Source organism: Gossypium hirsutum, chromosome D10 (genome assembly GCF_007990345.1).
Source record: "Gossypium hirsutum isolate 1008001.06 chromosome D10, Gossypium_hirsutum_v2.1, whole genome shotgun sequence".
Lineage (NCBI taxonomy): Eukaryota > Viridiplantae > Streptophyta > Magnoliopsida > Malvales > Malvaceae > Gossypium > Gossypium hirsutum.
This window is the reverse complement of record NC_053446.1, coordinates 67,731,905-67,744,001: the sequence shown is the minus strand read 5'-3', so window position 1 is coordinate 67,744,001 and position 12,097 is coordinate 67,731,905. Positions and strand designations below refer to the sequence as shown.

The 12,097-nt window shown below is 32.2% G+C and overlaps 3 protein-coding genes and 1 non-coding gene across 4 annotated transcripts; 3 read left to right on the top strand and 1 right to left on the bottom strand.

The window, feature by feature from the left end:
• Nucleotides 1–1,464: 1,464 nt before the first annotated feature.
• On the top strand, nucleotides 1,465–2,699 carry LOC121222649 (uncharacterized). Its single transcript, XM_041103807.1, has 2 exons — nucleotides 1,465–1,613; nucleotides 1,874–2,699. The coding sequence occupies exons 1-2, from the start codon at nucleotides 1,556–1,558 to the stop codon at nucleotides 2,635–2,637; spliced, it is 822 nt and encodes a 273-aa protein (XP_040959741.1). The 5' UTR covers nucleotides 1,465–1,555; the 3' UTR covers nucleotides 2,638–2,699.
• Nucleotides 2,700–4,009: 1,310 nt separating this feature from the next.
• Nucleotides 4,010–5,660, bottom strand: LOC107931806 (uncharacterized). The gene is made up of 2 exons (XM_016863744.2): nucleotides 4,340–5,660; nucleotides 4,010–4,250 (listed from the first exon to the last, which is right to left on the bottom strand). Exons 1-2 carry the CDS (start codon nucleotides 5,386–5,388, stop codon nucleotides 4,241–4,243), a joined length of 1,059 nt encoding a protein of 352 aa, XP_016719233.1. The 5' UTR covers nucleotides 5,389–5,660; the 3' UTR covers nucleotides 4,010–4,240.
• Nucleotides 5,661–8,650: 2,990 nt separating this feature from the next.
• LOC121222648 (uncharacterized) lies at nucleotides 8,651–10,370 on the top strand. Its single transcript, XM_041103806.1, has 2 exons — nucleotides 8,651–9,913; nucleotides 10,003–10,370. Exons 1-2 carry the CDS (start codon nucleotides 8,769–8,771, stop codon nucleotides 10,010–10,012), a joined length of 1,155 nt encoding a protein of 384 aa, XP_040959740.1. The 5' UTR covers nucleotides 8,651–8,768; the 3' UTR covers nucleotides 10,013–10,370.
• A 1,108-nt stretch (nucleotides 10,371–11,478) lies between these two features.
• Nucleotides 11,479–11,551, top strand: TRNAA-AGC (transfer RNA alanine (anticodon AGC)). Its single transcript has one exon. It is a non-coding gene; the product is annotated as a tRNA-Ala (tRNA).
• The last annotated feature ends 546 nt before the right edge of the window (nucleotides 11,552–12,097 follow it).

Sequence of the window (12,097 nt, the reverse complement as noted above, 5' to 3'; positions counted from 1 at the left end):
ATTCTAAAAGAACTATGTTTAAATGCACTAGCTTGTGACTATAGTTGATGATATGCTTGTGTCTTGTGTATTAGCATATGAAATGAGTGATGAAAAAGGGAATGATGAGTTTAATTGATGATGCTATTTAAGCTACAATAATAACAAACTTTCAATAGAGAACGGGATAATTTGAGTTCCAATAAATTTCACTTAATTGAATGAAAATCAAAAGGCAAAAAGAAAAAAATGATGAAGATGGGAAAAGGGAAAATCTGGGTAAGTCGTGGGATTATGATTTTTGAAGAACAAAATTATCCTTAATCACAATTATTATTTCTAATTTTAGTGTTTAATAAAAAAAGCAAATGTTGGTTTTTTAAGTAAGTAATTCACTTTTTTATTTAATCTTAATCAACGATTTTGAGCTTTTATCCGTTGTGATTAATTGGTATTGTTCACATCCAAAATTAATAGGGATTAAATTGCTTTAATTTATTAGAGGGACCAATTTACTCAATACAGTATAAAAAATAAAAGGGATCAGAAAAATCATTTTACCTACCTTAGCTAACTCATTTCAAAGAACTATAAATTAAAATATAATTAAGGATCACCGTCAAATAGAATTATTCATGAATCAAGCTAGACCTAACTCTTGCTTCAAACAATTTTCAAATTCAATTTGATCTGGTCAAAAAATTTATTTTACTTTTAAAAAATTGAATTAGCCCAAAGTAAAAATTACTAAATCCAAGCCTGACTCAACTTGTATTAAGTTGTAACAAGACACAAGAACTAGAATTGAGATGTTGGCATTGGATACATGATCCGACCAAGACTTTAAAAATGAATGTTGAAACAAATTGATTGAATTTATAATTGGAAAATAATTAAATTAGGGATGAAAAAATTAAGCTCGAAGTGTTAGTAAATAATTAAGCCATAATGATTTTTTGACCTTCCAACTTTAAAAAAAAAAAAAAATCATTCTAGCCTTCCATTTAGCTTTTCGCCTTTTTTTAACTTTTACACTAGTTTTTTTTGTCAAACTACCTCAAAATGTGTCATTTACGTGAATTACCAAATGAATGACATGTCAGTATTTAATTAATTTTTTAAAATTTTAAAAAATTAATTAAATGATGACGTGTCATCAATGTGGCAATCCAAGTGTATGCCATATTAGTAAAGTTAAAAAAAACTTAACTTTTCCATCCATTTTAAAGATGATTTGACAAAAAAATACAAGTTTAAAGAGTAAAAAAGTCTAATTTAAATAGATTACTAAAATGATTTTTTTTTAAATTAAAGGACTAAATAAATTATTATGCCAGTAATTAAATAATTATAATGAGATAAATAAAATATTCTATGTTAAATTTAGTTGAAATTATCTTTAAAATACCAGTTTTAAAATTTAAAAATAGTGAAAATTTGGTTAACAATATCACTTTCAAACTCATAAACTCTTTCATTAAAATTCATTGTTTATCTTTCTTCAATTCACAAAACTATATACTTTCATTTTGTGCTCATCATAATCTGCCCCATTTCAATTATTCTCCTAATTCCTATGAGTAATCCACGCACGTCTCAATTCGAATCTCCATTACATTCCCTTAGCGAAAGAGGTTAATTCACTTTCTCTTTTTTCTCTCTTCTTTTTTCTATTAGTATATTTTTTATGTTTGTTTTATAGTTTATGTTCGAGTTTAATGATTGTCCCTATTAATAAGGCTCGAACCTTATTCTTCCTATGAGTGCGATGTGATAGTATTTGTTGATTTTGTATTCCTTTATTTTATTAAATTACATCTTTGATTTTTCTCTTTTAGAATGAATTATCAAACTTGTTTGTCATTATTAATTATTGACTCATAATTTTATGCAGAATTCGTGCAGTTTATTTGGGCGGCTGCAAGTACTGTCGCATCGGGCTGGACTTTCCTTTTCTTTGTTAAACTAACCAATGATATCTCAAATTTCTTGAATTTGTATGAGGGGAAAGTTTGGAAGATGATCGGTATGGACAAGAAAGATGCAGAATTGTGGCTCTTGATGACAGTCATGTCAGTCACTTCGTATTTTTCATTCAAGTTATACGAGTATGGAATACCGCGTGTGAGTGTTAATCAATTAGGGCCAATAAAAAAGTTTTCAATGGAGATAAGTGGTTTATGCTTTTTTGCTATAATCTCCAATTTCTATTTTAAGGACGTTAACTATTGTTACGGCTTTATATCAATAATCACCATATTTCCTCGTGTCATTATGGTATTGGGATTCGATATTTTCAATATTTCCATGAGAGATACTTTGTTGGAGGTGGCATTCCAAGTTATTGTGATCAATTTAAGACATAATGAATTCATTTTATGTCTTGCAAATCTATGGCTGCTTATTGCTTTTATAATACATAGATTTAGATGCGTTCATCTTCAACCATCGCATGAAACAACAGCGGCAACGGCAACAGCAACAGTAACAACAACAACAGTAACAACAACGGCAACAATAGCAGCAACAAGAATAACAACAACAACAAAAACGGAAAAAGGAGGGACTATGGTGAATGATCATAAACTGATTCTAAATGAGCAGCAAGAGCTTAGAAGAAGCTCATGGTATAAGCAATATTCTTGTTATTCTCCATAGTACTTGCAGTAACTCCTTTCTTTTTGAAATTACAGAATAAAATTCCAAGTACTTTTCAATTACTTAACTGCGGGATTGCCAATTTAACCATTTGGTTAATAGGGTCAGGGCCCTGCCTTCCTTTGCTTTTGTCGGCAACTTCCTTTTTAAAATCTTTCAAACTCTTAAACTTTTCCATTAAAATTTATTTGACCTCATTTCTATTTTCATTTTATTTTTGGTATTTTTCATGTTTGGTATTTCTGAGAAAGAATTAGAGCACGATAGATTAAGTAGAAGGATTAAATTATCAAATTTTCTGAAGTAAAGGGATGGAATTCAAAATTAGACATTTCACTCTCCAAACTCTCAAAGATCAAAGCTGCCTACCCAAAAATGGAAACTGTCATCATGAAAACCAGATAATAAAAAAGAAAAGAAATCAAATAATCCAAGCAAAGTAAACCCATCTCCTCTACCTGTATCTCTTTTCTTAATTCATTAATTTTCATTGTTTAAAAAAAAAGCTAAATTCAAATAAAGAAGTCATGAGAAAATCAAATGAAAGATCGAGACTTTACGAAAGCAGTCCCATCAAACAAGCTTCACTGAACGTCACACGTAAAAACCCATATCGAGAAACCGAGTTTCATTCCAAGAAAAAGTGAGTCCAAGTTGGGTTCTGAGCGAGTGAAGCAGAAGGAAATGGATAACCGGGTTGACCCGGATCGGATTTCGTTGGCTCGGGTGGTTTCCCGGTTAGTAAAAGTACGATGATGCACTTAAGGAAGCTAAAGCTGGTGATACCAATATTCAAGTACTTGTTGGACAAATGAATTGCAATGGTTTTAGGGTTCCTAAAGATATCCAAAAGGTTATCATTTATGCATGCTTGGTTTTGGCTAAAAATGCTTTTAAAAAAGGCTAAATTGATTCATTTTTGTAGCTTTTCAATTGATGTAGCTGCTGTCTTCTAGATGCTTTGAAAAAGAGCTAAATTTGATCCACTTGCTTATTTTTTGTTCCCTTTGTGTATCCTTTGATGATCATTTGTTTTATCATCTTTTGTTCTTTCAACTGTTACTGTATTTGCTATTGAGATCATAGATTATTATGACTGATTTGTATATAGTAATTTTTTTCTTTTTAATGGATTTTGGTAGTTTATGGATTGCATCGATGGGGATTTTGCATGCTGAACAGATCTTTATGCAAATCTATGCTTAGAAAATTTGAATGAAGCTCTGGTCCTACATGAAGATGTTTCGATTCGGCTGACATGAATACGATGTTACGTCTTAATTTGTTTGTTAAATGGTGTTCATATGTTTGAGTTGAGCATGCCGAATTATGGTACAATGCTCCCCTTAGAGATCAATTTTAGGAGCAGATGTTTGACAACCATTTGATAATAATAAGCAATGCATACATACGAGAGATATAGGAATGGATCAAACATGGCTCTTTACAGAAATATGATACTTTTATCACTTCTCAAGATGTTATGGATCCTTAAGGACAGTGATATCTACTTTCTCGTTTGTTCTTCTTCCTCCTTTCCCATGGCTTCTTCAGGTTTGACTTTGGTTTGTTTTAGTAGAGGTAGAAGATATGATCTTCATACTCATACCGTCCTGCATCCAGTTAAAAGAAATTGAATGATATTACTATAAATAAAGATTACAGAACAACTGAATATTTATATATGAATAAAACATCATACCTTGCTCCCTTAAATATAGAAGTGCGAACTGGTCGAACCGGGGTGATCATGCTTCCTTCGGCAACGGTTTGTGATGATTGGTTACGGAATCTCATAGTTGATGAGAAGTCACCACCCAAGGGTGTGCGCGGAAGAAGAGGCGTTGGCGGTTCCAAATCGTATCGTGTCAAACTTTGACGACGTCCGATCTCCGATAAACTTCGAACAGGCGCAAGCAAAGGTGAATCAAGTTGTGCCTCAGGATGGTACATGGTTGACACCATGTCAATCCTACTCCAAGCCGGGCGACGTCTACTCCCTTGCCTCGGAGCAAGCGTACTCACACCGGTAGTAAGCTCAACCTCGACACTAGAACTAGGTGCAGGAGGGTGATGCCTGCTCTCAGACCTCGGAGCAAGCTCAATCTCGGCACCAACAGTTGGCAAAGGAGACATATTTGAAGGCATAGGGATGCGATGCTCTTGTTGAGGAGCATCACCACCTTCACTCGGTGGATGAACAACATTTGCATTAACCAAAACGTTATCACGGTACTGAACGAAATTACGTAATAATAATAATACAAAAGATGAAATTCCTAATGCAACTGTTCTGTTAGTTAAATTATCACGAATAGAATACGTTGATGCAAAGGAGAGGTCGATAAATATTATGGAATTTGTAAACATAAAACCGGGTACTGCAAACCTAGATGAACATAAATTCATTACTCCTAAAAAGAAACAAATCCAAACAAAATATTGGTCCATATCATTCCAAGCTGTTAATTTATATAGGAAAAAAGAGCCTCCCCAGCTGGTAATGAACTCTAGACATGTCTTAATTATAATACCATATTTTCCTAACTTCGTGTAAACATTAGCAGGGAAAACATAACGAGAGAGGAGAATCAAGTGCCAAATAGGGAATAGGACAGGAACATAATACCATGGATTTACAAAGACTTTAAACAGGTTTTCTCCTACAGCAGAATGTGCAAGAGAGGTGAGAAACCCCAAATAAGCTAGTAATAAAAGGAATATCCATGCCAAAGTTTCCTTTCCAGGCATTTTGACAGAAAGAAGTAAAAAATGAAAAGTAAGAGAAATGGGATGAGGAGGGTTGAAGGAAGAAAGTAGTGAGCTTGAAGGAATCTGGAGCTTGAAAGAAGAGTGAAGAAAGCCTAGAACTTAAAAGGTCGAATGAAGAAAGGAGAAGCTTGAAAACAGAAAGGAGGAGCTTGAAGGTTGAAGGTTGAAGACTTTGTTAAAGATGGTTTGAGACATAATGAATTTATAGTATGTGTCGCATTATTCTTATTCTTCTCTATTGCACTTGCAGTAACTCCTTTCTTTTTGAAATTACAGAATAAAATTCCAAGTACTTTTCAATTACTTAACTGCGGGATTGCCAATTTAACCATTTGGTTAATAGGGTCAAGGCCCTGCCTTCCTTTGCTTTTGTCAGTGACTTCAGTTTTTCCTTGGCTGGGGAGAATATTATAAGGTTTATTTTTGTTTCTAATCCCTCTATTGTGCTAGAACTTGAAATTTACTTCCTTTACATCATTTGATCTCTTAACTTTTATTATACTTGTAAGCATTTATTCTTTTAATTAAAAATATAAAATATATAACATATTTAATATCAATAATATTTACAATAAATAATGTTTTATATGAATATGACTCTAAACATAGAGAATACTAAAAACATCATTTAGTTCAACACAGGAATACTTAACCATTAAACCTGCAGTCTATTTTTAACATGGATTTACACAAACTTGAGTTTAAGCCAACAAGTCAAGGATACAAACCTCAAACACATAAGTAAAGCACATAGCCACATATACAAAGATTTAATTATTACAAAATTTCACAATTAAGCATTCAAATTTTGGGACCTTACAATTAAGGTTGACACATGTTTATTTATTTATTTTATTTTTAAACACAATTCAATTTGATTAAATAATAGTCCTTTCACTGATTTCTTATACATAAATTGATCAACTTTAATTTTTCTAATTTATATAATTTTATCGTATTAGCCATATGATCGAAAAAAATTTAAATAAAATATAATGCATCAACACCTACACCTCACCAATCAAATATCAGATCATTTAACAAGAAATTATGAGCATTAATGATGTAGCAGAAATCACATAAATCTTCAGACTCGAGAATCGGCTCTAAGCTGTAGAAAAGTATGTCATATTCTGAACAAAATCTTTGCTTTTGGCGTGCAAGCAAGATGAAAATGAAAAATCTTTTCTTTTAATTCATTTTGTAAATTCATTTTAATTTTATTCTAGGGGGTTTTTTCTTTGAATGACAAACATTCACCAATTTTTCATGCTTCCACAAGATTACATAACCTGAATTTGAGAAGCAAGGCAACCAATGTTGAGCCCAACACCAAGCTGAATAGGTAACTTCCATAAACGAAAACAAGAGGTGGATCCTTTTCTATTTTGAACCATAGCCTCCATGTTCACACTAGAGGGGAGCTGATGGAAAACACGTGGTTGCCCTTGTTTTCAGCTCAAAGGGAACTCTCATTTTGAGAGGTGGATCATTTTTTGTTACTGCTTCCATCATCGTTACCAGCTCTGCAGAAGTTATATCCCTGCTGACAAGATTCCCCCATTTTCAGTCTCTGTTGAAGATTCCCCCATGTTAGGTGGGGTTGATCCGCACAGAGTTATTAGTCCTTGATTTATTTATCAGTTCCTCTTTCCCTCTGCTGCCTTTCCTCTTTTCAGTTAATTTATTACACTGATGATAGTCTCATGAATTTGCCAAAATTTGGGTTTAATCAAACAGAAGAGAAGACTGGAGATGAATTGGTCCACACTCGATGCACTTGGTTATTTCTCATTGGAGAGGATGAGCTGGTGTTAGGGGTGTAAATAAGATGATAATACTCGCAGAAATTAGCAAACTCAATTAGACCTTATTAATTCAATACTGAACTTGAGCAACTTTGAGTTATTGTTGGAATCAAATTGAAATTTAATAATACTTAATTCGAATAATTTATGAGCTTTATCGAATTATTCATTTTTAATATTATTAAATAATATCATTACTTTTAATAGATGTATTTTATTAATATTAATCTTAATTATTAAGTAGAGTTCGAACTCGAACTTAAATTCATACAAGATTGAGTAAAATGGATAAATGAATTTAATCATATCCTTACCGGTGAACTTGGCAAAGTAGTTGTTTTGTCACACAACTTGTGCAATGAACATGGAGCTGCTGGTTAATGTCATTGGCCACCTTTGACATGCAATTCGGAGTAGGACCAATTATGCTTACCGGTGAGGCAATGATGTTTTGGATGTTAGCAGCTAGCTGGCCTAGTGTACGAGGAAGAGACACATAAACAATAAGAAAATTTGGCGATATTATGGTTTTAGTCCTTCTATTATAGTTTCTCTTCTTTATTTAGAATAAGACAAAAATCACAAGAAACTGAAAATTACAGAGAGATTCTCTGCTCCCACTTTTTTCTTTTGTCAGACGCCTTCCAGCAGGTCTGGAACACCCAAAAACACTTTTTCTCCTAAGCTGCTTCCTGCCCGCTCAACTTTTCTCCTGAGTTGCTTTCTTCCTACCCAGCATTCCTCAAACCTTCAAGCTGCTCATCCAACCTTTCACACCCTACTTTCCTTCCTCTTCAAACTTAATCAACCTTTTATAATTCAAGCCAAAAATACGGTTTTAGGCCTCTACTATATTGAAAATTGGGATCTAATCCTCTAATTTTGCCAGAATTTAGAGACATCTACTTGATAACACCATTAGTTCTTGCTCTTAAAAGTAGAAACTTTGATATATAAATTTATTATTTGTTGAACATGGTTGACTAGATTCCTCATAACCTAAACTATGTGAATAATGGTAAAATAAAATAAAATTTTAAGGCATCACTTTTAAGTACAGCAACAAAAGGGGCCAAATTATTTCAAATTACAGTTAAAAGGATTAAATTGAAATTTCGAGCATAGTAGAGTGACTAAAACCAAAATTAGCCCTATTAAAATGTGGGTAAAATTGAAGAAACAACCTAATATTTATAAAATGTTGGTATTAATTTCCAAATTAATAATTTAATCACAAGTATTACCAATCAAACTAACTTCTTAATATTTATAAAATGTGATATTTGCATGTCAATCTTTTTTTATTTAATTAAAGAAAACAAGATGAATAAAAAATCAAAAGGATAAAAATGAGGATAACAATTTTTAAAATTTAAAACTGCATTTATCTCAAAACATTTGGTTAAAAGAAATTTTAAAAATGCTTTAGCAAATTTAGTTAAAAGCTCCTCTTTTCTTATCTGCTTTTCATCCTCACTCTTTCCCATTTTGGATCTTTGAGAATTTGGAGAGTGACAGGTCTAATTTTGAAGTTCTTCTACTTCATCTATCATGCTCTACCTTCTCGCATGTTCTATTTTAGGAGAAAAGTTGTTTGAGGTCTTGGTAAATCTATGGTACTATGCTATTGTTTTGTTCCCTTTTTTGCAGTGCCCTATTAATGTTTACACCTTTTTGGGTAAATATGGCGTTATGGTTAAAATATGTCTAGAGTTTATAAATAACTGGGGATGTTCTTATTTCCTGTATAAAATAGCTAGGTGGAATGTTATGGACAAATATTTGGTATGGGTTTATTACTGTTTACGTGTCATGAATTTATGTTCATCTAGGCTGGTGTTACCCAGTTTTCAGTTTGCAAATAGGATCATATTTATCGATCTTTTGTTTGAATCGTTGTATTCTATCAGTCACAATTTAACGAATAGAACAGTCGCATTAGAAGTTTTGTCTTTCGGGCTGTTGTTATTGTGTAATTACGTTATGTACGTCGGTGGTAACGCTTTTCGTAATACAATGGTTGTTGATCCACTAAGTGAAGGTGGCGATGCTCCTCTACAAGAGCATCACATCCCTATGTCTCCAAATATTGTCAAGCCTCCATCTATTTCTCCTATGCCTACTGTCAGTGCTGAGATTAAGATGTCATCAAAGATGAGTGCGCTTGCTCCGAGGTGTGGGAGTAGTCGTCACCCTCCTATACCTACTTCTAGTGTCGAGGTTGAGCCTACTGTTGGTGCCGAGATTAAGGATCCATCAATGTCGAGTGCGCTTACTCCAAGGCTTGGGAGTAGACGTCACTCTCCTATACCTACTTCTAGTGTCGAGGTTGAGCCTACTGTTAGTGCCGAGATTAATGAGCCATCAATGTCGAGTGCGCTTGCTCCGAAGCTTGGGAGTAGACGTCACTTGGCTTGGAGTAGGGTTGACTTGCTGTCAACCTCATACGTTCCTGAGACGAATCTTGATTCACCTTTGCTTGCGCCTGTTCGAAGTTTACGTGCTATCGGACGTCGTCGAAGTTTGAGGCGATATGATTTGGAGCCGCCAAGAACACCTTTTCTTCCGAGCACACGGTTGGGTGATGACATCTCATCAACAATGAGATTCTGTAACCGATCTTCACATACCGTTGTTGAAAGAAGCATGATCAGCCCAGTTCGACGAGCTCCCACCCTAATGTTTAGGGTTGCAAGGTATGATCTTTTATTTATATATAAATATTCAATTGTTTTGTGATCTTTATTCATAGTAATATCATTCAATTTCTTTTAATTGGATGCAGGACGATATGAGGATGAAGATCATACTTCTACCTCTACTACAACAAACCAAAATCTTCCGTTTGCAATGGAAATTCCTTCAAAACTATCTTTCATTTTGCAGTCTTTGAATCCTCCAATATAATTTTTGTTTACCCCTTTCATAAAAATATTTGAGTTGAATTGGTCCAGACTCAATGGACTCAGTTATTTCTTGTTGGAGGACAACACAATAAGCGTACCTTAGAGAGGAAGAGCTCGTGTTAGGGGCGTATAATACTCACAGTTTATCCCACTTTGACTTGCAATAATACTTAAACTTAATTAGATAACTATTAAGTCAAGACTGAGCTTGAACAACTCGAGTTATTATTCAAACGGAATTCAAGCTTGGTAATACTTGATTCAAACAGTTCACGAGCTCTATCAAATTTTTTATTTTATATATTTTAAACATTTTTTCTTAATTTTTATTAATAATATAAGGTTTTTTTCGTAATTTTTATTTGGTAAATATATTGAACTTCAAAAAGAATAAAGAATTCTCATTATTATTCCAAAAAGTGTTAAAAGTTAATATTTTTTTATCAACATTAACTACTTAATCGATAAAAGTATAGATTGACTTCATTTTTTATAAACATTTTAATTTAATTTTTTTATATAATGTTTAAAACTACTCATAACCCCTCACCAACCTGAGTGAAGACTCAATCGACATCCTCCTGCACTGACAACAATACCAATGCTAATCAAGTTAAGCCTCAATCGACATTTTAATTTAATTTTTAATTAATTATAGATGTTAAATTAAAAATAATTATTCTTGATACTACTTGGCACACTTTTTTAATTATGTTTACTCTTGATATCTATAGTTTATTAAAATAATTATTCCTGATACTTGTTCAGACATCTTTGTTCTCGATTGTACTGTAATAGTTTGATTATATTAATTCAAATTTTGTATTTGTACTTTAATTACACCATAGCATAAAGTTAAAAAAATGATCACTCATAAATGTAAAGAAAGTCTTGGCACAGTTTGTAAAAAATTTGAGGTTTCAAACTTTTAGTACTCAAGTTCAAGCTTCATCTTGTATAAATAATGTGTAAACATTATCTAGATTCATTCTAATTTAAATATCGTCACTTGTAAATCCTGTCTAGAATTATTCTAACCTAAATATGTAAGGTTTGATTTGAGCTTAATAACGTTTAATTCTATTCGTAATAATTCGAATGTAATATCAAGGTGAGCAATCCATTAATTTGGTTAATCCGGTTGAAAAATACCGAAAACCAGTTAAATCAAATTCATAATCTTTATGAAATGAAATATAATTAAATTTTTTTGTGCTAAACAGACTTTTTTTTACCTTCTGTTAATTCACTTAAGTTAAAAAGCTCCATTAGTCCCTTTTAGCACTTGATAGTTGCTTTAGATTAACATTAATCCATCTTCCTCTGTATTTATAATTATATTTTTCTTTGCTCACGGGGATGTAGCTCAGATGGTAGAGCGCTCGCTTAGCATGCGAGAGGTACGGGGATCGATACCCCGCATTTCCAACTCTTTACTTTTCTTTTCATTTGTTGTCTTCCTATTGCACTGTGTCAAATTGGGGATCTTCAACATTAATAGTATTTCTTCCGATATTTTAAGTAAATAATTATTTTCATGTAAGTTTGTTCATTTTAAATAAAAACAATTTAATAAAAAAAATTTAATAACAATGATTTATGTTCAAATTTTAATTATATTTAAAAATCAAAGATAAAGTGTAAATTTCTTTCATAATTTAACATTCATACTTATCAAATAATAATAATCTAATTATATATTACATACTTTTCAACACTTATTTTACACTCTTTAACATTTAATTTTCGTACACTTATTTATCAAACAATTTCATAGTTTTCCTCTTTTAGTTAACTATTTCAATTAAAATTACTACATAGGTCAACTTGGTTGACACTCTTTACTATTACAACAATCTGAAACTTATAAGTTTGAGAGCATTTGTAAGTAGTTAAGGAAATATGTATATAAACTCTTTCAAACACCAAAAAAAATCATGCCAGCGTTTTTAAGAAAAAATAAATATCAGTTCA

What these genes read in the sequence shown, in the direction of transcription:
- LOC121222649 (XM_041103807.1), top strand. Translation starts at nt 1,556, where the DNA reads ATGAGTAATCCACGCACGTCTCAATTCGAATCTCCATTACATTCCCTT. An exon ending in ACATTCCCTTAGCGAAAGAG is followed by an intron (nt 1,614 to 1,873) that starts GTTAATTCACTT and finishes AATTTTATGCAG; the next exon opens with AATTCGTGCAGTTTATTTGG.
- LOC121222648 (XM_041103806.1), top strand. Translation starts at nt 8,769, where the DNA reads ATGCTCTACCTTCTCGCATGTTCTATTTTAGGAGAAAAGTTGTTTGAG.
- LOC107931806 (XM_016863744.2), bottom strand. Translation starts at nt 5,388, where the DNA reads ATGCCTGGAAAGGAAACTTTGGCATGGATATTCCTTTTATTACTAGCT.